The sequence below is a fragment of the Acanthopagrus latus genome, chromosome 2 (assembly GCF_904848185.1).
Source record: "Acanthopagrus latus isolate v.2019 chromosome 2, fAcaLat1.1, whole genome shotgun sequence".
Taxonomy (NCBI): domain Eukaryota; kingdom Metazoa; phylum Chordata; class Actinopteri; order Spariformes; family Sparidae; genus Acanthopagrus; species Acanthopagrus latus.
In genome coordinates this window covers 9,904,598-9,930,727 of record NC_051040.1, presented here as the reverse complement: position 1 = coordinate 9,930,727, position 26,130 = coordinate 9,904,598, and the positions used below count along the sequence as shown (strand labels likewise).

The 26,130-nt window shown below is 40.3% G+C and overlaps 1 protein-coding gene and 1 long non-coding RNA gene across 9 annotated transcripts in view; one reads left to right on the top strand and one right to left on the bottom strand.

The window, feature by feature from the left end:
* The window catches only part of ncam1b (neural cell adhesion molecule 1b), an 81,120-nt gene extending 58,259 nt beyond the window's left edge, over positions 1–22,861 (top strand). For 4 of the 8 annotated variants that reach the window (XM_037088192.1, XM_037088172.1, XM_037088181.1 and 1 more), the window contains 11 exons: positions 2,164–2,314; positions 3,364–3,551; positions 3,880–3,976; positions 5,417–5,587; positions 5,985–6,113; positions 11,822–11,946; positions 12,778–12,958; positions 15,316–15,517; positions 17,054–17,170; positions 17,930–19,021; positions 21,790–22,861. In XM_037088192.1, coding sequence (XP_036944087.1) covers positions 2,164–2,314; positions 3,364–3,551; positions 3,880–3,976; positions 5,417–5,587; positions 5,985–6,113; positions 11,822–11,946; positions 12,778–12,958; positions 15,316–15,517; positions 17,054–17,170; positions 17,930–19,021; positions 21,790–21,910 — 2,574 coding nt within the window. In that variant the 3' untranslated portion in view covers positions 21,911–22,861. Of the gene's footprint in view, positions 1–2,163; positions 2,315–3,363; positions 3,552–3,879; positions 3,977–5,416; positions 5,588–5,984; positions 6,114–11,821; positions 11,947–12,777; positions 12,959–13,977; positions 14,058–15,315; positions 15,518–17,053; positions 17,171–17,929; positions 19,040–21,789 lie in introns of those variants that run through there. The other 4 variants (XM_037088217.1, XM_037088226.1, XM_037088200.1 and 1 more) reach the window with 3 other exon arrangements.
* The window catches only part of LOC119013619, a 46,668-nt gene continuing 43,345 nt past the window's right edge, over positions 22,808–26,130 (bottom strand). Inside the window, exon 3 of the long non-coding RNA XR_005072791.1 lies at positions 22,808–24,784. This is a non-coding gene — a long non-coding RNA (uncharacterized LOC119013619). The remainder of the gene's footprint in view (positions 24,785–26,130) is intronic.

Here is a 26,130-nt window from a genome sequence, read left to right as displayed (position 1 = left end):
TACATAAATGGATCACTTTCTGACATAATGATATGGTTTTAAAGTCCACCTGCACTCTGAGTTGATAAGTGTGTCTCTGCAAGATATCCCATTACAAACCACACGGAGGAGGAGTGTGAACATGCTGAGCATGTTTGTTGCAAATGTGTAGGCAGCTGAGTGTTCATTTGATAAGGCGGCGGAGGGGAAGGTACATTCAGCTGGAAGGTACATTTGTATGCTAGACCAGTAAAGATTTGGTGAGACATGAGTTTAACATGTCCTCAGTGAATTCTCGATTTTATGCTCTGATGTTCCAGCAGTGTCTCTCTCTTCTGCTGCTAAAGCTGAAGAAGCTGTTGGAGAGCTCTGCTGTCAGTTCGGTTTGATTTATTAGAGGAGATTCTGTCTGAGAGTCTTTATTTCCTCCCCTCATCTGTTTTATAACGGGGTTCTTTACACAGAGGTTTTCACGCAAATAACGTGCTTTTGTATCTGTTTCTTGAAGGCAGTAAAGCCAAAAATGAAGGATGCCTCCAACAGACAACCTCAGTGGTGCATTATGCATTCATACTGAAAATCCATTGTTATAAAACATTAATGAATCACGATATTAAATTGCAGAGAACACATAATTTCTTTCCAATATATATTCATTATGGGCTCACATAGGGAATGAGTGGCTGGAGCTGTCCATATGTTGTTGCGGCTTTGACTCTCTGATGCTGCAGTCTCCAGTGAGCAGGGGCACAGAATTAAAGAGGACTCAGTATTGAAGCATACTTCTGACTAACATGGCTGCACATGGTGTGGCATGCTGCACAGAGGCGGGAGTCAGAAGCTGTACCACAGGGGTTGAGGCAGAATGCTTTCTGTACAGGGGTCAGAATAAAAGGGTAGTGTGTTATGTAAGTGTCTCCCTGGTCCTGCTACCCGCTATGCATAATGAATGCCCCAGACATGCTTTGTCTATTGAATTTGAATACAAACTAACGAGGGTTTCTCTTACATGGCTGCCCAGAACTGGGCCCTAATTCAATATGTGTAAAAGCATCCGTGCCATTGTTTAGCCGGCAGCTTGGATCAAAGCCATGAAAGCAACCAATACGGAGGCTAAGATATTCGGTTCTGCTTCACCTAGATGAAGGAACAATTCGCAAAAACACGAGGGCTTACTCTGTAAAAGAGTACTTTATGAAAACACAAAATCCATACAAGCTTGAGATCTGTTGTGTTCAGAGGAAATTAATCTAGAAGACATTTTCTGTTCATTTACTAACTCTTAAAACTCAATTGAGGCAAACCAAGCCTCTTGTGATGTAAAATTAAGCCTTCTTTAGAATCTACATATTGCATGATTAATTAATAATATCCTGATGGAGAAAATGCTTCTTCACAAGGAGAAATGTGGTCTGTCTGAAATATTACACCCACAGTTTAGTGTCACATGACAACAGCAGTAACAACAACAACGACAGAGGAGCTGTTGACCCTGAAGGTCAGGAAGCCACTTATAGTCGGATGTTGTAACTCTGCATATCAAGTTAATGAAACCAGGTATCTCCAGAGCAGCAAGGTCATTTACACATCTCATTAGCCAGCTGTCTGTTATGTCCCTGGTTTCAAATGCAATGTGACTTGGCATGTGCCCTTCATCACAGAAACTAGGGCGTGTGCAGAGCGTTCAGTGAGCATCGCAACTTACCAGCCCACGAATCAACACGTGATTAACTTCTATAACTTCTTATTGTGTACGATGACACTAAGCCCCGAATGTCTTCAAGAGAAAAGTGCAAGCATGGCATGTAAGGTAGTGCTGCTGTCTGGCGTCATGCATCAGCGTATTTCGCCAGTTGCTAAGCTCTTCGTGTGAAAAGCTTGCGATCGTTTCTGGTGCGTTCTGTCATCAATTATTGAAAAGCTCCCCTGTACTGTCAACTGTGTCCTTATGTTTCCACATCTTCACAGAGCAGAGTGTGCTGCCTTTCAGATTAATGTAATGTCTGTTTTGCTCATTAAAAGCAGGCTTTGTTCAGCTTTTTTATTTTTGTCATTTCCTTCAGGTCACACATCTCTGCAGAAATGTGCTCGTTGATGTTACTGTGGGAATGGAAAATAACCAATGTGCATGGTCTGTTTATTTATTTTTTTTCCTAAACCAAGCCATTTTCTGCTCTCATTTAGAGTCTGGATGGAAATGTAGTGGTGAGGAGTGATGCTCGTGTGTCATCCCTCACTCTCAAGTATGTCAAGTATACAGACGCCGGTCAGTACCTCTGCACAGCGCGCAGTGCCATTGGAGAGGATGAGCAGACGGCAAATCTGGAGGTCCGCTGTGAGTACTTCCCTCTCTCTGGTTGTAAGTGTTTAGGTCTAAAGAATTAATATGCTGCTGACAAAGTGGCTTCACAACAGGGTTGCTAATCACCCACCTCTTTAATGGAGAAAGAAAGTATTTCTTCATCACATACATCACAAGTCACAGTGTCTCAGGGGGGCTTTGCAGTCGATTCAAGTGAGGAAAAACAAATTGGAAGATACTTCAGGAAGAGCAACAGAGGATGGGTCCACTCCCAGGAAGGACACACAAGCAAGAGATGTGGCCTCTAAAGAAGAAACCAACAAAATCCCAGAATTTACAGATTACCATAACTAAATGTCTGATACGTGTAGATTATAAAATGTATGTGAAGAATGTGGCTCCAGGAGGACAATCGAGCAGAGTGAGGTGTTGTCAAATGCCCCCTCTGCTAAATAGCCACCTCCTCATCATGGTGACCAGGAAGACATGATGAAAATTAGCAAAACAAAAATTGATCACATTTTTTTTACAGAGAATTATTTCCAGGCACTGTTAAAAGCAAAATCTTATCATTTTTTGCTGTCCTTTTTTCTCTCTGCATTCTTTTTTTAAAATTATTATTATGATATAATAACATTTTCAAAACACGTTTTTGGCCATTACTCAGTGATGCATATGATAATTAGGACACAATTTTACCCCATTCATTCATTCGTTATAGACATGTAGATACCAGCCAATGACCAGATAAAAAAAAACAACAAAAACTATGACAAATTCTTCAACCACATTCTTCATGAGAGCTATATATTTAAAAAGTTTTCAATTTCAGATGTAGTGTTCTGAACTTTTCTACAACAAACCCCTCATTCATCTTTCGCTGCCATTGTCTTATGTTTGGGGGTTGTGACTGGATCCACAGGACTGTGATAAATCCTAATAATTAACTGACTTTCTTTACCATTTAATGTCCTAAAGGGCGAGGATTAATTTTATATCCATAACAGGTTGTATTTCATGTTTGAACATCCTCGGAGGGGAAACACTCTGTTAATTATTTCATGTTTAATTTTTATTTCTAGATGCTCCGAAGATCCATGGTTCAGTGGCAGTGTATACCTGGGAGGGAAATGCTGTCAATATCAGCTGTGAGGTCAAGGCTCATCCCAGTGACATATCTATCATGTGGCTGAGAGACGGACTGCAGCTCCCAAACTCCAACACCACCAACATTAAGATCTTCAGAACTCCATCATCCAGCTACCTTCAGGTATACACACATACACGTCAAACCAAGATTTACAGTCCATGATAAAAAACACACACACACTCATCTCACACATGTGCCCCGTATGTCATCAAGATTTCATGAGGATAGACTTGAAGTGGGGGTTTTCTTTCAGCTCTATTGTGGAAAAAAAAAGTCTGATGAATAATTCAGCAGCAGGAAAGCTCACAGCAACAAATAAAAATAGGCTACTCTAATGGACGAATGAAAAGGTCACCTTCCGCCTGTTTCACACACAAGTTTGCTCATCTGTTTTGGTACACTGCCCTTCATATATTTGCTTCCTTTTTTATTTTCTCTCTTCCTCCAGATAACCCCTGATTCTGAAAATGACTTTGGGAGCTATAACTGCACCGCTTCAAATGAGATGGGTACAGAGTCCAAGGAGTTCCTCCTCATTCAGGCCGGTCAGTTGTGGCTCGTTTTTTTTGTGCTTTTAAGTTATTTTAGTCTGACTCGTCAGCATGATCAACATTTGAAGAATTAGTGATGACAGGAATAAGTCTGATGTAGGGTGTACATTTTCAGTGACTGCTTTGCACATTTATTTTAGTAATAACAAATTAATAATACTTTCATTGAAGCGCAGAAATTAAATTTGAAGAAAAGTGCCTGGCTCCAGGCTTCAGGAAAAGATTTCTCACCCATGTTCAAAACACATTAGACTAAAACATCTGCCATAGTGCGAGATTACAGAGCGGTGTTTGTTTAGATGGATGACACGTTTAGATGAAAAGGCAATGTAACCAACATCACACAATTTATGTATGTTCCCTCTGGATGTTCACTTGGAATGTTAAACAGTATATATCACAGTGTGCGTCAAAGGTTTGATTATGTGTGCATTATGAAGTAAAAGACAATTGATCAAAGTTGCATCAACCTCACCACCAGCTGACACCATAGACTATACAGTATATTCAGCAGCACATTAGACAAATGGAACAGTGAGCAGAGATATAATGCCACTCTTAAGCCACTATCAGAAGTAAATGAATTGAAAACACCACATTCTTCCCTTGGAGCGGATCATGGGCGACCGCAGTAATCACAGTGCGCCTTTTCATTTCAAAGATCAAAGTGATTCAATACAGAACTGCGCTCTCACCAGACTGTGTGAAGTCGCAGCAGCCACCAGTAAATGGACACAATTTGTTACATTTTAGTGGTTTAACTGGTTTAAATATTGTAATTTTCTCTGAAATAGAGAGCGCAGTGTTCCGAACCAACATTTGCTTGTTTTGATCATTAAACTCCTAAACTAATGTAAATGAGGAATTAATTGTAAGTTAATTGTGCACACTACAGGTCAGACATTTTCTCAACAAAGCTAAGATTAAGAGAATCACAGTCACAGATGTGTGTGATTGCACCTCCTTTAACACCAGCTGTTTACATTTGTAGAGTATTTACATTAGAGTGGAACATAAGGTTGAGCTTCGCCAACTGAAAGGTGTTTTAATGCATCTGAATCTTTATCCTCAACTTGCAAATAAAAAAAGAAGCTCTCTGTTTTCTGTTTTTCTTTGTGCAATTATCACCGTTTACGGCTGACTTGGGATCAGCTTTTACTTGTACTAAAGCAGAGGAGCTTCTGGATGCTTTTCCTGCGCTGTTTTTCATCTTGATGTCAAGACCATGCAGCATTCAGCGCCTGAGAAACTGCATTCACGTCACAAATCATAGATTCCTTTCAAAGCTGAAGCAGTTTTTAGATGCGTTTTGGGTCTATGAGGAGCTGGAAGCTCGCCTGTTAGTGTAATGGAACAATGGAGTCTGACAGCGTTGGCGTGCTGCAAGCTTCGGCTTTTTTGTTGTAATCGCGCTGCGTCTCCTCCCTTTACCAGAGGTGCCATCAGCTCCAACCGTCAGTGAGGTGAGACCCTTCTCCACCACAGCACAGATCCTGTTTGAGGAGCCCGAATCCACTGGAGGTGTTCCTGTCCTGAAATACAGAGCGGAGTGGAAGGGCCAGGGAAGGGGCAACAGTGGCCAAAAGGTCTTTGAAGCCCAAGCTGGTACGAACACAAAACAAAACAAAATGAGTTATGAAAGGTTTTTATTTGATGCATAACATGTACATCAGTAGGCCAGATTAAAGATGTGTGGAAGGTATTCCTAATCCTAATCCAAACAGTAAACCATACATTTAGGTTTCACACTCACCTCTAAAACAGCTGTCAGGTATTTCTGTTTCTGTCCGTCTCTGGGTTAGACCTTCTCCATCTCTAAATAGATTTATCTGTTGTTTAAACATTGTCGGAATGAAACGAGAATTGAGCTAATCAGTGTTTACTTGCGCAGAATTAATTATGCATGTATTGTTTGAACGGGGGCTGTGTTTGTTTTACCGCTAATCAAAATTATCAAGGTGTTCTCAACGGGGATTGAACTGGCTCTGATATATTGTAACAGGCTCCATCAACGAGGTGACTATCACAGGCCTGAAGCCAGAGAGCAGCTATGAAGTGAAGTTGTCAGCCATCAACGGGAAGGGTGAAGGTGAAAGCAGCCCTGCTGAGTTCTTCAAGACGGAGCCTGTCCGTAAGTAGCACGTGTTGCACCGTTTAAAGCACACTGTAGAGCTTGCATCAGACCTTTTTTGACCTTTTTTCCACAAACATATTACCTGAACTCCTTTTCTCTGTGTCCTGGAGTAAGATGCGCCTGTCCAACCCATTACTGATCTATAAAAACTCTGATGAGAGAAGTTTGTACGCTGCTGGACAGCAACACACCAGTGAGCTTTGAGGCTGTTTAGACAAGTCTCACAAAAGCTTCCAACAGTGTCTTTTCAGACTCAGTGTGTCCTCTTCCAAGTGTGTGAAGGAGTAAAACTGACAACAGGAACCAACTCTCTGGCCTCCTGGTTCTGTTTATTTACTTTTTCCATGGGGGGGGCTTGAAATTGAAAAATTGAAAAAATGTAGGAAACTTTTTTAACATCATCTTTCTGCTTTCCAGAAAATTTCTCTGCAATCATGCAGAGTGCAGTTTTGTACTCGTTATGAGTTTCCAAACCACAAATTAGCCTGTAAAACAGAGAGTTAGTCCCTGGTTGTCTAAATAGAACCCGGTAGTCAATCTTGAACCCATTATTAAGCTTTTAGCCCCCTCTGTTGGTTGAGAATGCATGTTTTTGGAAGGAGAAACCTCGATGAATGTTCCTGTTGACTTGTAATTGATGCCATTTTCATTTCTGTGAACACGATTCAATGTTGTCTGCATGCTGATCATCTTATTTTTTATTTTTAGCATTTTAATCTATTTTTTTTTGTTTCATCCGTTTGCCCATCTGTCTGTTGTTTCCATCAGGCCACACACACAAAAGTAAGGGTTTCATCTCTTCTTCCACTGCTCTCATTTTAATTCTCACCTGCTTTGTTTTAGGTGGTTTGAAATACTTTTCGTCTATGTTACATAGAAAGAAAACAGATCACTAGCTTTTCTGTTATAAAATGTTCTCCCACTTAAATAGACACATCTAATTATTGTTTCTTTTTTAGTTCAGTTAATAGGTCGTAATGCCCTTATAGTACACTTGTTAGCATTATTGCACCTTATGAAGACTACCTAAGTGTTAATAACAACATCATGAATGAATCTAATCTAATGTAAACTCTTAGCTGCAAAAAGCCTAGCATATTAATCTTAACAAAGCAACAAAAAAGTTTCGTTGAGGTTGACGATGACATAATGAGTTAATTAAACTCAATAAATGTTTAAACTCAATCTATAAATGTTTTGCCTGTAATCTAACAATAAATGTGTTTATGTTGCTAACAAATAGTGATGTTGATATGCATTTTATAAAGACTGATAAGGGCCCTCTTGCTTTTATAACGAAGGATTATTACAAGGACTCCCAAAGTCGGGGCCACAGCATCCCTGGTGGGCCGTGAGGGTACTGCAGGTTGGCTGCGCGAGCTAATTAAGAATAAATCCATAAAACAAATTTAATGTTTAATTTTTTTTAGTCCAGTTCGAAATTGCCATAAAATATTTATGGCAAGATATTTATATTAAAACAGTAATTAGAACAGGGCAGTAAAATGTTGTGTTATATTCTTAATTTATCTTAACTGATTTGTGTGCAGGCAACACAAGTGTAACAGGAGGATAAAAAGTCGGATATCGGGTCAAAGATGGGATCACAGTTGTGATTAAATGTTTGAGTGGCCCCAGAAAATGTTCTGATTTAAAATTGGGCCGCATCATTCTTAATTTCGGTTTGAGTATTATCTTGTCCATTTCATCTTTAACCTCCCCGTCTGTTGTTGTTAACATACAACTATGGTCTTAGCTGGTTAGAGGGATCCATAACATGATCACGTCATGGCAAAATCAATAAACCTGTCCATGTTTTGTTATTCGGCTTGCATTATTTATCGACCGAACATTTTTATTAATAATGACTAAGACAGCCGGCTCATTTTTTTAAATTTTTTTTTTGTCACCATTTTGTAACAGCAGTTTATTGTTTGATGTCCATTCAGTTACTAATTAAAAACTAATTTGAGTAACAGTGAATATGATGAAATATTTCCATAGAAAATACACTTAAAAATGACTTTCAACCAGTGCCAGCTTTGAAGCAGTGTCGTACAAAAGCCTTTGAGTTTCATGTGTGCTGCCTCTGTCTCATTGAAAGTGTGGCAATCATTAAATGAAATGTTTTGTGTCCGTCCCTGGTGCAGTCTGCCAGGAATGAGTCTTGCTAAATTCTTCAGTGAAGTGCTATTGCAGAGATTCAGGTAGTCATTTGTGCACACAACTGATTCTGATTGCCTGATATCTTCTCTTTTATGTCCCTAGACGGCTTGTTTCATTATTTCTCTGAAGACACAGGTTTGTTCTGTAGTGAGGATAATAGCTGATTAGGTGTCACTGCTGTAGCCGTTTCTCCAGGATAACCCCATCATCCCTGCTGATTAGCTGCATTTGTGATAACTTTTTAAAAACTAGCAAAATGTGGATGTTTTTTCTAGAAACTGTGATCTTGTATGGCCTGATCATCTTTGTAAACTCCACTGCATCTGTCACCTGTAGATCTTACCTTGCCTTCATTCCTTATATTTGAAAAATTTAATTGAGAATATTAATGTGATTTTTGACTTCTGCTTTATAAATTAATTGGCTTAATGACCGTATTATGATTAACACCAAATCTCTTCATTTCAAACGCTGCACATTTCCCCTCTGGCTCCAGCTATTTGCTGTAATTTGGGAATGTTTACATTTGGATTAGGCCCATCAGCATCGATTAATTAGTTGCCTTGCAAATTATAAACTCTATAAAGTCAAGGAGGATAAAACTTTTAGATGTCTGCTGCACTTTTTTTTCGTTGACAACCCAAACGGAGGAAGTTCTATACTCCGTTACTGTTTATTAATAAGGAAAGCTTTATTGGGACTCCATATCGTTATTTTTGTCCTGTATTTGTGTTTTGTTCTCTGTTCTGTCTTTCATGTACTTCTTCCTCTTTCTACCTCACATGTCATTTCATGTGACTGTAAATTGGCTTGCATGGTTCTGATGATCCCCCTCCGCTCTGCAGAAGGTAACTCACAGATTGTTGCAGGTTTCTGAAAGAAGATCCCTAACTTGAACCGGCGATTTCCCCGGTTAAACAACAAATTAATTGCCTCTATGCAATCATGTAATATACGTCTACCTCAATCCTTTTAATCAGTCATGTAGACATTTGCCTCAGCAGGATAAATGAGAGAGAGCCAGAGCTGTCTGCACGGTAATATATAACTGTCGGGAATGTTTAATATCAGCATCAGTCGGATAGTATTGATAGCCTACTACCTAAAGGGATGTTACCTCTCCATAGGACTTGTTTCTATAAATCAAGTGTGTAATAAACAGTTTCCTCTAATCACAGGAGAATCATAATCAATGTCTACCTCACCCTCCTGCAAAAACTGCTCCTTTTGTGTTTGCTCTGGTTCTTAATCAGGAGTTTTTAGTATTCATGCTGAGAGCAATAGCTACCCTGTGCATTGTGTCCTCCACGTTGTTTATCATGTTTAACCATAGCCTGAATTCCATGCTTCTAAGGCTAATTCAACTAATGTGGACTGATTTTTTTTCTATCAGCATTTTTGAAGGCAAGCAGTGCCATGAGTATGAACACTAACCATTATGCACCTCTTTCTTGTTGTCTGCTAGTAAATTCGTAAGAAATACTGAATTTATTCAGCACTGTTCTAACCCAGGGTTGCAATGTGCTTTACAGAAACAAAAAAGAAGCATCTGAATACATATTTAGATTAAAGACAAGCAGGAATTGTCAAATAATAACAACAACGTCAGGGCAAGGAAGCATCAGATATTTTTGAGACTGAATTGCCGGTCTGACTTTCAAATGGAGACTTCTCCATAACCTGCGGGTCCAGAAAAGCTTAGTCATGAATCTCTGTTTGATTCCAGAAACAACTAGGAGACCAATTGTACCTGTGTGTGTGTGTGTGTGTGTGTGTGTGTGTGTGTGTGTGATCGGCAGCTGATCAAATGGGGGAGACAAATTGTGAAACACATTAGAAGTAATTTGGAAGGATTTTGATATAATTCCTGAATTTGACAGGAAAGCTAGAGTACTAAAGCCTGTGACTACTGTAGTCATAATCATGAGCAGAATTTTAATTGTAGAGGCGTTACAGCTTCTTGGCTCAAACAAAATCACAGTGCATTACAATAGGTAAAAGGAGAGAGCCCAGTGGATGATTTCCTCAAGCTGCTGGAAGAAGAAGCCATGTACTCTGGGATCATTTCTTAATTAGAATATAACAGAACTGAATAATTGACTTAAGATGTTCCTCAAAGATCAATTGGGAATCAAAAATGACCCCAAGGTTTCTGGTAAAATAACTTTTAGTTAAATTAAAAGCTGCTGTAAGTGTTATTGTCTTACTAAAAAAGGGAAAGCTGCACATTCCAGTGCTTCTGATGACGACATTGACGACCAAACAGGTCAAGTGAAGAAAAGAAAGAGGCAAGGAGAGCTGCCTCGAACAAAAGAAAGGAAGCAAGTCTAGTGACATAGAGAAAAGGGAGGAGATCGTTAAATGCAAAACTGACAGGAAGTTAGTGAAAACCATGACAACACATACTGCATATCTTTGAGATAGTTTTGAGGTCTTATAACTGCAGAAAACTAGGAGACATACAGCTACTAATCTGTTGGTGGACAACAGTGGTCAGATTTGGGGTGAAATTAGAAAGTGGCCAGTATTGTAAGTCGATTGTCATTTATCACAGATACATAAAGTTTGATATGATAAACAAAGCAATGATAAGTGACACAGCCAAAGTGATGATCCTACGTCCTAAAAAAGAGAATAAGTCAGGTTGGGAATTGAGCCTTGAGGATCTCCACAGATCAGAGGAAGGCAATAAGACATGTCCTTTGCAATAGACATGCGTATTTCATATTTAATGTAGATGTCCAGACAGTGCTGATGGTAAATGTTGTGAATTAAGTTGATAAGTCAATGTGTGTTGCATCAACAGAGAAAGTTGAGCTCTCCTGATACAAAAAGTTCCTCTTCCAACACCAGTGAAATAACCAGTGTTGAGGAAGAAATACAAGCTTATTCAGCTAATATACTTGTTCTATGACTTTTAAACGAGCTACATTTACAACAGTGAAAATGGCTGTGTCAATAAAGCAAACATTTGACTACATAAACCATCAACAATGACTGGAAATCCACATAAAACATGGAAAATGTTCTCTTTTAGCGATCAACATTCGTTATGGAAATCAGAAGGAAAAACACAAACATTTCAGCATGTGTTTATCTTTACAGGCAAACCCATTTATTATGCTGTGAAATGCAAATCCTACATAAAGTCAGTCAATGAGAAATTACCCTTTTCCCTGAAGCCTTGCATGACAGTGGGAGAATGTCAGTCAGCAGTTTTATGCTGATTGAATGTCACTCAGCAACTCGGACTGAATCAGATAAGCATGTGGCTGTGTGTCACTTGGTAATTAGTCTGACGTGAGACCTACCATCTTGAGGCGGGCGATTAAGGAAGGGCAAGTGACATAAAAAGGACAACAACAAAGAGGCCAGTTCCAAACTTTAATTCTAAACAAGGTCGTTGTTTTCTTTGCTCTATATTTTAAAGGTGCTGATTCCCCGACAGAATCTTCTCCCAATTAAAATAACTCCTTAGTTCTCTGCGTCTTTGAAATGAGCCTTTTAATAACCTCCATCTTGCTCATGTGTGCCTGTAGGGAATCCAAATCCACCCAAACTCGAAGGCGTACTTCAACCCAAAGGCAACTCCCTCAAAGTCAGCTGGACCAAGCAGGACGACGGCGGCTCGCCCATTTTACATTATCTTGTCCGCTATAAACCAGTGAGTATGATTATCAGAGCTGAAGTATTGCAACCACGTATAAGTCATTTTCAAGCAAAATGCTCTGGTTATAACTTCTGACACATAAATGTTTGCTGTTTTTTTTTTTTTTATAGGTATCTTTCTGACTGTTATATTGACAGATGAGACCAATTACTACTAATTCCTAATGAAGCCTTCATATTACTTTATGCAGAGCTGAAATGATTAGTGGATTAATGTTTCAGTCAATCAACATAAATAAAACAGCAACTATATTTATAATCTATAAACCCTATGAAAATGGACTAAAGTAATGTCATTGTTGAAATAAGTTGTGGTGAAATATTTTTATTCATGTTTCCACATTTAAATATCTTTTGGATCAACAAGCTTTATGTTTGTATTTTATACATTTTGATAAAGAAATTTTAGCTTTTGATATTTTTTGTATACATGAGATAATTCCAATATTTATAATTTATTAGTGTAAATTGACTTACATAACCTTTTAGCTCAGGTTGTTCAGCATTTGAAGATACTCCAAGAAATTACATCACAAAAACACAGAAGTAGGCAGTTGCAGAGTTCAAAGGACTGATCAATAACACAAGCAAAAACAGTAAACATTTTGATGGCTCAACCTTTTAAATGTGAGACATTGATTTTCTCTAGTCTAACATCAGAGTTGCTGTACCAAAAAATACAATTTCAAGACTAGACCAAACAATAGATGAATCAAGAAAATATTCCTGCAAACAAAAACTGTGGATTGATTGATTGGTAATGAAAATAATAATCTGTGTCAGTGTTAAGTACATGTACTGTATATCTCTCTCTGTGCGCCCATAGGTACAGGCACCAGAGTGGAAACCAGAAATCAAGACGCCAAGCGACAGCGAGTTCTACATTCTCAGAGAGTTGGACTGGGACACAGAGTACAATGTCTTGGTGGTGGCAGAGAATCAGAAGGGCAAGTCCCAGCCAGCAAGCATGTCCTTCAGGACATCCACCAAGCCAGAAGCCATCCCAGGTACCATCCCTTAGGCCACCCACACTAAACTGGAACTAAACAGCCAGAAAACTGAGGAGCCAAACTCAAAGCTCAAAACCAGAACGACACATTCTATTTTTAAACTATCTCACTCTGAAAGGTGAATGACAACAAAATACATTTACAGGAAAAAAAACGGATTTCCTGGATGGCGGCGAGCCAGAAATGATTTTCCGGCTGAATTTTTCTCACTTTAAAGTTTTGACAGGCCTTTCTAAATGAGCTTGAGTTTGTGCTCGCAGAACTGGGACAGGCTCTTTCCACAGAGGATGGAATGATTTCCTGGAAAGTAGTAGTTTTTCTTTAGCTGCTGTTTTAAAGGTAAACAAAGCTAGAGTAGACACTTTGTCCCTGTGTGGAAGCAGCCTTCAAATTGACCCTTGATAACCGCTGATTAACTTGTACCTCGAGGTCTGAACTGCAGCTGGAGGTTTTTTACCAAATGTACAAAAACCAAACAGCTTGTCAGATTCCCTTTAGGTGCTAGACACTGCAGAGTGCTTTGCTGAAACATCGCAAAAGACCATTATGTCTTTTCTCTCACTCCTTTTCTAATTCATTTTCCAATCTAAAGCATTTCCCACTCACCCACCACTGAGTCACCATCTAGCCAACGCGGTGTAGTATTCCCCTTTGTGCTGTGCTTTTGCTTTGATGTGTTGCTGTATTTTTTCCCCTCCCTAAATACAAGAAATCAGTTCTTTCTTTTTTTCTGTCTTTTTTTTTTTTACTTTTGGTTTTTCAGACCAAAACACATTTTCACTTTCTCTCTTCCTCTGTTTTCCCCGCCCTTCTCTTTTTTTCCCTTCATTTCCCCCCTCCTCTTCCTTTATTCTCTCTCTCTCTCTCTCTCTCTCTCTCTCTCTCTCACCCTCTCTCAATGTTCCTGCTCTCTTGCCTGGTTCTGGACATTGGTGTGGTGGACCACGTGAACATTTTCGTCCTGACCTGTGTGCATTTTGGTGTGTTCGGGGTTGTGCTGCCCCCCCGTCCCTCAGCCACTCAGGGCTGTTCATCTGTGACATGCACTTTGGTATCACTCATCTTGTCCCTCATCACTGTACTCCTGCTCTCATAGTTTCCGTGGGGGAAATTCACAGCATAACTGTAGAGGAGCGCTTGCCTTTCTCTGGCCTGGCTGTCTCTCTGGATGCTTTCACTCCTTAAAACAGACTTTTTGTCCGTGACAGACGTGTCTCTGTTAGGGATGAGAAAAAGGGTGCCGTGTAGCTTCAGAACAGACCAGACAGACGTGTTGAACCAAAGGCAGTGGAAATCCTCCGCCTCCTACAGATTCACTCTGCTCAGCATTAGCACAGCTAGTCATCATCAGCACTAGAGTGCCAGTTTACAGTAATGTACAATAGTGGAAATGAAATGAGGTTTTATATATATATTAAAAGAAATAGCACTTAGAACAGAATGAAGGCTGAGTGCTGGGCCTGTCCGTTTACATCAACACTGTATTATATTCTTTAATCGCTCACAAAATGATGCATATGTACTATAAAGGTTTGTAACATTAACGTTTACATGATTGAAAACAGAAACGCCTAACTGAGACGTGTTTGTGATAATAATACTGGCACACTTTGACCAGCTGTATCCAGATTTATCATACGAAAACTGTTATTTTTGTGCTGATTACTAAGACCAATGTCCATTTGTTTCTCATGCATGTAATGTATATCAAATACCATTCAGAAATACCTGTTTTTATACATTTCTATTGGAGGGTGCTTTACTCAGCTGCATTCATATTCTCTAGCAGATTACGTGTTAACTGTTGGTATCTAAAGAGTTATCTAGAAATAAGATATTTTTCTGCTGTCTTCAGCTATAATTAAAACAGACTTTACACAAACGAGTGAAGAAACATCAGACTTTTGTGATGTTTGGAAAAGCCTCATGTTCATTTTGTCCACAAACATTCTGGGTAACTAGCAATGCAGTGTACGCTTTGGTTTGCTCTTCTTTCTAATACCAAATAAATGGGTTGAATTATATATTTATATTCCATTTAATGTGTTTTTAAAGACAGCCGTTTGCATATAAATTCTTCATCACGCTGCGTACTTAAAATGAAGTTGAATGAATAATTGAACACAAGTCACACAACCGGTCCACACAAACACACCACACTGCATCTAAATTCATGCTGAGACAACTAGAACGTGTCAGTGCTCAGAGCAGGTGAGTTGTTCTTGTTTTATGGAACTATTTGTGGTCACGGTAGCTTAGCAGCACTTTTATTCAGTTGTTCATGGTTGTTTCTATAAAACTGTGTCACGCTACAGTTGCTCAGCGCTCTCCCTCTCTTGTCTCTCGTCTGGCAGATGGGTTGGGTGATGAGGCGGCGCTCTCTATGGGCATCATGCTCTGGGCAGGAATCCTTGTTGTTGTATTTTTACTCCTGCTGCTGGCAGTGGATGTCACCTGTTACTTCGTCAACAAATGTGGCCTCATCATGTGCCTCTGTGGAAAATCTGGCACGGGGACCAAAGGACACAACTTGGAGGAGGGAAAAGCAGCTTTCATGTGAGTATCAGTGACAGCTACATGCAGTTCAACAACCTTTTTGACAGTGACCCATAGTCCGATCAAAATATGGGTTTAATTACACTGTAGGACACACTTTTACTTGGAAACCCCAATTCCAAAACAGTTGGGAGGCTGAATTAAACATAAATAACAGAATATGACATAGACTCAAGTTTAAACAGAACAAACACAATGTATTTATTGTTTTACTAATCAATTTCATCGATTTTTTAAAATATATAATTATTCTGAGTGGGATGCCAGCAACATGTTTCAAACAAGTTGGGACAGGGTCAACACAAGACTGCTGTGGAAGGTTCATCATGATCCTCCACTGTTTGAAGCTTGAAAGCTGGCAGGGTCCGCCACATACAAACAAAGAAAAACAATATGAAATTGTGTTGTTCTTTAAGATCAGTTTGTTTATTCAATAATGAAAACACAGAGTTTGTTTATTTAGTTTGTTTAGGCATAAAAAATCAAAAAAAGTCAATGTAGACCTTTCTGTTCTGATTAAAATTCCTTTCCTAAACCTACATACTGGAACTAATCTAAGTAACTATAGTGTTAATTAATACCGACTCTGATGATTACTGTATGTGTGGCGGCACTTGACAGACGCTCAGAATTATCAGCTCTGCAGAGGTTTCTTGGCAGCTTTCTGATGATTGATTTGTTTTGAGCATGGTTTCAGTCTTACTGCTGTCATCAGTGTTGTTCCCAATGGTAGCACACAGCTGTTTTCTACCAGCAGGCTCTGATGAACACACTGTACGCTAACTGCCCAGCATCAAAAAGCAGACTGATGTAGTCAGTGACTAGCTGGTGGACATAGTGGAGCATATAGCAGCTAGAGAGGCAGATAATTCCCTCAGGATTGATGGAAACCAAAACGGCAAACAAACGAAGTTCATATTTAACTCTGTTCCGGAGTGTTCCAATTTCTCTTGTGGTTGTTTACATTTTGCCTGTGTCTACTGTACTACTGCTTAAATTAATGTCTTACTACATCGCCCAGAAGCTCTATTAAGGGTCGACACTGAAGGTGATAAACAATGTTAGCTGAACGTTTCATGTTTACGTTGATGAAGGAAGAGATAACTGGGGAAGCGTTGTACCCCTTGTGTATAGTATGTCTTGCGACAGCAATGCATTATGGTCCATTCAGTCAGTATCCACAGGAACAGGAAGAATACACAAATCAATAAAATGGGTCCATAACTGAGATGAAGTTTTTAGAGTGGATTTCTCTATCAGTGAAAATATGAAGGATGCTCGGTTTAAGTGAAGCGTTGAACAAATACTCTCATGTGCACAATAAGACAGTTTGGGATCAATTTGAGTGGGAGGTTGTGTATTGATTTGTGCCACATTTTATGCTGCCGGTCCCACTAAAAAGACAGCCAAGTGTACATCTTCACATGCGCTAGAATATTCAGCCTTGTGTCATCTTTCTTTAGTGCTCAGTGTGGCAGACATGATAACTGTCCTGTGAGATAACCTGCTGAACATATCTGTCCCCGTGTCCCACAGGAAAGATGAGTCCAAAGAGCCGATTGTAGAAGTTAGAACAGAGGACGAGTGCACAGCCAATCACAACGCAGCAGGACCGACGGAACCCAATGAAACCACACCTCTCACAGAGCCAGAGTGAGTAAAAACCGACCTACAGCACACGGCCTTCTTACCGCTCAAGTCTTCTTAGCCGTTGTACATTGCACTCCACTTCAAAGAATAATCATCCGATTCAACAGGACAAAATCTGACCCCTGAAATTATCTGAAAACTTCAGGTCATTCTTAAGTGGAGTCCACTGGAACATGTTGCTTTTCTGTTTTTTACTCCCTCTGAGGGGGATTACTGCACTTTGTGTTTCTTCTCCAGCCTCTGGAGATTTTCTGTCTCATTGTATGGAGGTTGAAGCAATACCAGTTAAAGACACAGAAAGGCTTTTTGTCTTCTTGAGCGTGGTCAACTCATATGAGTCATTTGACAACCTCAGCAAGCCCATCTCTCATATCAGCAGGCTGGGAAAATTAGATTATACCGTATGAGATTGTCACTGGTACTGTTTAACCCTTATAGGTGGTTCTGCGTGGTGCTGTAGTTTTCTGCAGGAAGGCTGGTGCTTTCTTTTTAGTACATTAGTATTAGTCAGTGTACTCCATGTTGGTGTGTGTATGGGATGTATCCTTTAATGTTCACTCACAGCATGATGTCCTCTTTTTCTTTGTTTTCTTTTTCTCACTAGGCTTACTAGTTGCTGTTTTTAAGTTGCTTTGTCTATGTTCTTGTGATTTTCTAAAGCCAACTAATCCCTTTGCATGCTCTCGTCCGGGCCACCCTTCCTCTGTCACAGTCACCCTGGTGTCTAGTCTGTGTGTCTCTGTTTTCTCCCTGCTCTCTCAGGCTGGCGGCTAACACTGCTAATCTGGCACTGGACACCCTCTCCTCCGTAGCCACCAACTCTGACACAGCCACTGCAACAATTGACCTCGCTCAGGACAGCCCCTCTAGCGAGACCACCACACTCACTTGTAGCCTGTCTACCCCCGCCAACGACCCCTCAGAACCCTCACCCACCCGTGTCGCAGCCCCGGCGCCAACCCCAGAGTCGAACACCGCCCCGCCGACTCCCGTCCTCTCCACCTCCGACGTCGAAGCCAAAATGGCCCCGCTAGTAGAGCAAAGAGGAAGTAACCCCCCTGAAGAACAGGAGAAAAAGACCACTCCTCCCTGTACCCCTGAACGAACTAGAGCTCAAAAAGCTGGGACACCGATACCACCAAAACGTAGACACTCTCCCAAACTCGCCGCTCTGAATGCTAAAGGTAGCCCACCTGTGTCTCCACTGGCTGCGTCCTCCCCAGTGTTCTCTCCTGCTCTCGACATCAAGAAGCCTGCTCCAAGCCCACCAGTCTCCAAACCCTCCACTGTAGCCTTAGAAACTGACACACCAGCAAAAACTGCCTCCACTCTAGCCACCACTGCCCCTCCGAAACCAGACCCTGACTCAAATCCAACTGCCCCGTATCCCAGCGGCCGTAGCCTCACTGCCTTCGACACGAAAACCAAACCAGCTGACCAAACTGCTAATGCTAACATCCCCACTTCCAAAGCTGCTGCAACTAGCTTTCCTTCAGTGATCCACGGTGCTCCTAAAGTCCTGGATGCTGGAGATACTGCTCCTCTGGTTGCAGATGTCCCCCCTGCTTTACCCGTTACTCCTCTTACTGGCCCTGCATTCGGCGGTCTCGAGGCGCCCACAGATGCATACGACTTATTAACCCCAGATGCGGGGCCCAGAAGTGCGGATTTAGACTTAGAGCTGACAAACGGGATAGAGAGACGCTTCCAGATCCCGGCAGACCTTATTAGCTTAGAGAGCCCGCCCTCTGCCCCCTCTCTGCCCAATGGAAACGGAGCAGACCTCCCCCCCTCAGGCCCAGTTCTGGAGGCATCAGAGACTCTGGCCAAGACTGCTCTTCCTGTCAACGATGAGTACGGCTCCCTCTAGAGGTTTATCTGTGTGTTTGTGTGTGTGCGTGAGAGTGTGTAACTTGTATGCCCATTCATTCACCACCGCATCTTGCCATTGACCACACAATATGAAATATTGTAATGGTAAACTGTGGTAATGACACTGGGACAATTTTGAGATGTTGTGGCTTGTGATAGTCGAGTGACATGATGGGTCTGTTTTTTATGCTTGTGTGTTACCATTGTGGGGTCTCCAGTACTGCAACATTCCCAACCAGAATATATGAACCCCTTTCAGACATGCATACATAAAGTCACAACGACATTATAACAAGGATCGGACCAAGAAACATTTCTGTAAAACGTCCAACATGTCTGAAGTCTGAGTGGAATTAAAGCTGCCAGCAGTCAGATTGTCGAACGGCTTCGGATACTCTCTCCCTTCAAATCTTTCCGACAAACTAATTTAAAACTGACAATCAGACATTCATACTCACTGATTGGACCAGGTAAGAAAGTAAGCAAGGTTTGAGCTTCTCTCTCTTAAATTCTGTTCTGCAAATATGTGCCTTATTATAAATACCCTCCAGCAGACTGTCTCAATGTCTGCACTGTTATCCACATATTTAAATGAATATCATCTTTCTGACCCACCTGTTGAGAACTGGTATAAACCCCTTTTTACGTGGCTGAGCAGCACATCGAACAATTTAGATTTTTTACCAGCACGTTACCCTGCCTGAACATAAAGGCCGCAGCTGCACAGTTAAAGGGAAACTTTACTGATTTTCAACCAGCCTTCCATCATTACAATATGGGTAGTGTGTGCAAATTAAATGAACAACTTCCCTCCATTTTGTCTGCCATATTTTTGATATGACCACGCCAACAAACACAAAGAAACTCAGATCAGCTGTAAAAAGAACAAAGCCACAATTTTTCTGATTGAACCACAGATAGTAACCATAGATTTACAAAATTCTTGCAAGATTTGTACGTACAACCTATTTATTCTACAATATAGCAGCACTGTGGTTACGATCCGGTTAGGTTTAGGCACAAAAACGCTCGGGTTGGGGAAAGATCATGGTCAACACTCATATGTGAGATCATATCCGGAGTCAGGGCTTCCATCTGCACAGTTAAGAAAGGCAGTTTTTTTTCGCCACTGCAGGGAAATGTTGGTCTGTAAATATATTTACTAAAGAATATGGGATGGAATATGGAATATACAACGACTGAAGACCAAATCTGTACGAGCTGATAACAAACACTGGACATTCTGTATATTCTGCTTGTAAGTTTTCAATCTTTTGAGCAAAGTAAAAACTGCAGTCGTCCTTTCGTTACATTGTTTTTCTGCACCAATATCAAAAAATATTTGCATCTTTTCTTCTACATAGACGACCCAGTTTTATGAAAAGCATATTTTTCTATTGGTTCAATACAAAAGCGAAAGTAAATGCATGTAACAAATCTTTTAAATACAAAGAAAATAAATTGCTTGATTAAACCAGGACTCTAAATGAACCAATTTTAAGTTGTTGATGAGGCTTTTCTCCTCAGCCAATAAAAATCAATTCTCCTCCCTGCTGTGCATGTCAAACACTTTTAAAAAGCCATCTAAGAGCAGCAATAATTAGACTTGCAGTCTCCCCTCCTTTGTTTTTTGCTTTCAGTCATGCTCTGTAAAACATTTAGTTGGAACAAATAATAATTAAACAGAGTATGAACCTGACATAGTGACATTGTGAAATAAACGAGAATTCTCTTATAAATGACAACGTTGAGAACATTTATTGGGGGTCAAGTCAAGTCAGATTTTTCTACATAGCACCAATTCACAACAAATGTTTCATGATACTTGTCAATTGGAGCCAGCCCAGATTACACTTTTGGATTAATTTGGGACTCAACATTTCCCCTGATGAACAAGCATGCCAGCAATAGTGGCGAGAAAACACTGATTTCATCACTCTTGCCCACGCTGGTCATATCAAACGGGAAATTACGTTTAGAAATTGATGGATGATGCAACCTGTTGATAATGTAACTTTCCAACGCAGCTGTTCCACTTCCCTCTGTCGTACACCAGATGGCAACGTTGCACAAGCATTGTGGCTTTTTCCCAGTCTTGACTCTCGTGATTAGATTCATAACAAAAACACAACGTTAACAGATATAAATGAAGCCAGTTAATGTTCCATGTCTGAAAGGGGCTTCATTTAAGTGACAAAATGTTTTGTCTCGGGCAGTCAGTGTGTGCCTCTGAATGTTGCCCCAATCCTCACCAACTCTGCAGCTCTGCTAAAGAGAACAGAGGTCAGACAGTGGTGGTGCTTCCCTGCTCTGAACTGCATGAGAGAGGATCTGCAGGCAGGATGTAGATACGTTGCTGCGCTGCTTTAACATGAAACATGGGTGTCACTTAACCACAGGGATCATTTACCGTGCCATCAGAGTCTCTTTGAAGTAGAGCTCAACTGATTAATTGGTAATATTTGCGTCACACTTGTTTTGTTCTACAGTTTAGGCAGGCTAGCTGATGCAGGATGAATTAAATGTCATTATCTTTTTGTTTAATTTTATCTGACTGTTGTTGAGGTGGTGAAGAAATATGTAAAAAGACCTCCAGTTACACACAGTGTCTTCTTACATATTGGGTGAAGACGTCATTGAGAATAAATGGTCAAAATTTCAACTGAAGTGTTTGTTTGCCGGACTGTTTTTTTTTTTTTGGTTTTTCTGATTTCTGATTTTGCACTCTCTCGTTTTTTGTTCCGTTGCAGGAAGATTTTCTCTGATGAGAAAGGCAAACTGGAGGAGGCAGAGTTATCGAACGCCCTGACGGAGATCACTGCAGAACACAACAGTGTCATACAGACAAATACCACCGAGAGCAAAGCATGATGGGCCGGGGGAACCCCCAGCCCGACCCAAAACATTTTTTGCAGCAGCATCGAGCGAGAAACACTGCAGGAGTTTTGATTTTCCAGTGCCCTTAACTACATATTTAAAACCACACACGTGTCGATTGGTTAGAGCGCACTTTGACTGTGCTTCATTTCTGGTTTCATTCATGAAATGTTTACTGCACCCAAGGAGTTTATCTATAGGTCATAAGAGATTTATTTTATTTTTTTATTGTTATTATTTTATTTAACCAGTCAGGACTATTAAGAACAATCTCTTATTATACTGATCGCTTGGTAAATATGTGAACAATTAGACTTTCTATCTTGCTTATAGTTTCAACCGCAATCACACTCAAGTGTTGACTTACGACAAATGTAAAAAGAAAAGAAAAAAAAAAAACCTGACTATATATAGAAATTATTTTTCTTATTTTCATGTTCAATTGTTCAAATGTGAAACTATTTGCATTTTGATTTTAGTTTGGACTTTTATTTTGTGGGCTAGCCTCATTAAATAGCTTGTTCTGCATGTCTGACCTGCAAGTGGTTGTAAAGGTTTTTTTTGTTTACAAGTTTTTTGGTTTCACTTTGTCCATTTCCGAGGATGTGTCATCTCTCACAGATACGCTGGCATCGATTAGACATAGGTCTCAGTTCAATGTTTGGATCAGAACCATATTTTGTTATGGTTTATTAAAAATACAGGATGAACCCACAGCCAGCTGCAGGGGGAAACAGACCGACAGAGAATCACACATCGACAGTGTGCACCGTCGGATCAGAATTGGCCCGTTTATACGATCAAATGTATTCAGTGTGTCACTGCCGCACCAGAGTGTGAGTTAAAAATATTCATTAATAAAATGCATTTGATTAAAAAAAAAGAAGGAAAAAAAAGGAAACTCACTGAACAGAAGCAGAAATATAAAAAAAACAACAAAAAAAAGCCAGCAGAACTGCTGATTCTCAGCCAAGGGTTGAAGAACCGCAAATCAAGAGAATGTCTTGTGATCTTGCGCTAAATATACGCCACGTATTTTGTGTCGGGGCGAGTAACAACTACAACAGCTATTGTTTCCTCCTCACATTAAAGCAGATCAAAGGTCTGGCTTCGTACTCTGAGTTACGCTTTTGAAGCAAAAAAGAAATGAAAAAAAAAAACAAAACAAAAAAAACATTTTTGTACTATTTAAAAACTACAAAGATTTCTTTTCCATTTCCTGCCTGCAAGCTTGTGCACTGTGCCTGTGTGTCAGTAGATTGTCTCGTCATCAGTTTCTATGATAATCTGCATAGCTTCGTCGTGAGAGATTTAGCCTATTCTTTTTGATTTAATATAGTGTATTATTAGAAGAAACGTATGATAAATGGACTAATGTGGTCATTATAACACGTGTAGTGTATAAAAACTGTCCGTCTCTGGTCACAGCACTATATATCGCCAGCTATAGTGAGGGGAGGTGTTCTGAGCCTTGGCATGAACTCAGTCAGTACTTCATAACGTGTAACTACGAGGCAGATAAACGTGCCCGTGTTCGTTTTTTGGGGGGAAGATAGTTCTAATATTGATTTCATGAGTGTTACCTTTCGGGGCTTGTTCTGGCATTACTACACACTGTTTTTTTTATTTCCCTCCCCCACCCCTCCAGTTGTAATTCAAGTGTTCTGTAATGTGGTCTTTGAATTTTTATTTCATTTTGTTTGTTTGTTTTGTTTTTTCTTTGGTTTTTTTTTTTTGTTTTGTTTTGTTTTGTTTTTTTTTGTCTTTTTGTACAAAAATCACTCACCAAGAGCGACTGCTTGAGAAGTGGAGGATGCCACCGGCAGCAGGAAGCAGGGCGGTCCACCTGAGGCGGGAGATGGAACTTTTTAGACAGTAGATGTAAAAGTCTAAGAGAAGACTGGAAGACGAGCTTTACTCACCTCGTTCGCTGACCGCCCTGCTCCCTCGTCTCTGGATGCTCCTTTTTGGGTTTTATTGGGTCAAACTCAGAAAAATATCTGTTGTGTACAGTCTGAGTGCTAACCCATTTACAAAATAAAAAATGGTTTCTGAATCTAATTTTGTCCTGGCCCATTTTGTCATTAGGTTCAATTACTTTTCCCTTTTTTTCCCCCCCTCCTCCCCTCTTTTTTTTTTTTTTTTTTCCAAAGCAGTGCAGTGACATCATTTGGACACTAGGTGGCAGTAAACGCCTATGATTGGATCCCTCACCTCTTTTTGTTTTTTTGTTTTTCGCCATGTCATGGACACACAGGACTATTTACAGAAAGGTTACAGTGCAAACAGGTTATGTTGGGGCTGGAGAATCCTCGGGGCAGCTTGACCCTGATAAATGTGTCGGGGGTGAATACACACGTGTTGGATGATGCGTGTTTGTGCAGGAGCAAAGTTAATACTTACAGCTAGGATGTCAAAATACTAAGTACCAACGAGGGCCTCGATATTTTCGGCTGTGATGTGACATTAAGCCGCAAACCGGTGCCGTGTCAACAGCGTGTCAACAGCCGCAGCGGTCAGCTCTGACCCGGGATGGCATCTTGTCCCTCCTCCCCTCCCTTAGTCCTTCTCCACCGTCTCACCTGTTAAACGCGGTCTGGTTCCGACCTTTTTTTTTTTCTTTTTTTTAAATCAGGTTGCAGTAATCAGTTTGTGCTTCTTATTCCAGGACGACTAAACCTGGTCCTGACCCGGTTGGGCTGTGGGCAGTTCAAATGCCCTGTAGATGTCTCTGATCGCAGCCCTGATGGAGAGACGAGGAGCAGAGGGCGATCATTTAGAGCCGTGACGTCGCCCCGGCGATGATTTGCAGCCAGGTCAAGTCAGCGGCAGGCAGCCAGGACGAGACAGGAAGTTAGGTGATGTGGCCTTCAAAGTAAGAGTAGCGTGAAACAGGAATTACAAGAAGTTCATCATTTCCATCCAGAGCTGTATCTACCTGTAAGGTAATTTATGATGTAGATTAACTGAGAAGTGTATTCTTTCTAGTGCAGGCATGGAAGTAAAGTAAGTACAATTATGAGGTATTTGAGTATTTTTCATTTTCTCCCAATCCATTACATTTCAGAGAGAAATATTGTACCACACTACATTTACACTACTCACAGTTAGTCTGGGATAGTTTAGTGTTTCACTTCATTGTTTATTCTATGACATATCTGAATTTTTAATTTGTCAATATTTTTGGTCCCTAAAAATAATGCACCAATATCCCTAACTCTGAGTGGAGTATATGACAGCTTCAGTTTACAGCTTTACAGTTAATATTTATAATGATACTCATTAAAACTTTAACTATATAAATCGGTGACAATCAGCTAACACATCATTATTTATTACAGATTAATATACCTGGGAGTAAAGCAGTTAAAATAAGCTTTATCCATCCTCATCAGACACAACATTTGTGATGCATGTATACATAATTATAGTACAATAATGTTTATGATACTGACATGAGCCATTTTGCATCATGAGCACTTTCAGAACTTGAAATATATTTTACCGATAACATTTACTTAAAGCTACCAGGCATTTTTATTTTGGGTTGATTCTGGCGGCCTCTTTGAATAAGAAATGATGACGGAGAAACAAACTCTGTGGTCCAGAACCATTTGATTATAGAGCAGCTTCTCTTCCTCAGGCTATGATACGCCTCAGTTCGTCCTCAGCACTCCACCATAAAATAGATTTTCAGTGTTATTCATCTTCACCAATCTGGATGATTTGGAATCTGGCCCACTTACAGGCATCACAGGTGCAACATGTCAGAATTTCAGCCAAAAACACTCAAAAATAAACTAAAAATGTCAACAGAATGTGAAAATAATGAACAGCTCTGACATGACAACTATGTATTGTGTTGTATCTACTGCAGTTAGCATGCTAACCTGCAAGCCCCAGCCCGTTTCCATCCAAAGCTCCTGTAGCCAGGTATTTCGCTAGCTACACTGCTAATTGAGCTAACTCGCTAGCTAATGGTAGCAGCAGTTTGCAGTTACTCTGGTAATATGCTGCCCATCGTTTGTCACCAAGTCACCAATTTGAACATATTGCGCCTTTAATAATAACAACAGCCACAGAGAAATAGACAATTTATCTCAGTTTATTGTACGTCACACTGAGGCATCAGTATTAAACTAAGTCCGTTTCATAACCAGATAAAACGTTCCTTGTAGGAGGTTCAAGTCATTTTAAATTCAGGACTTTTACTT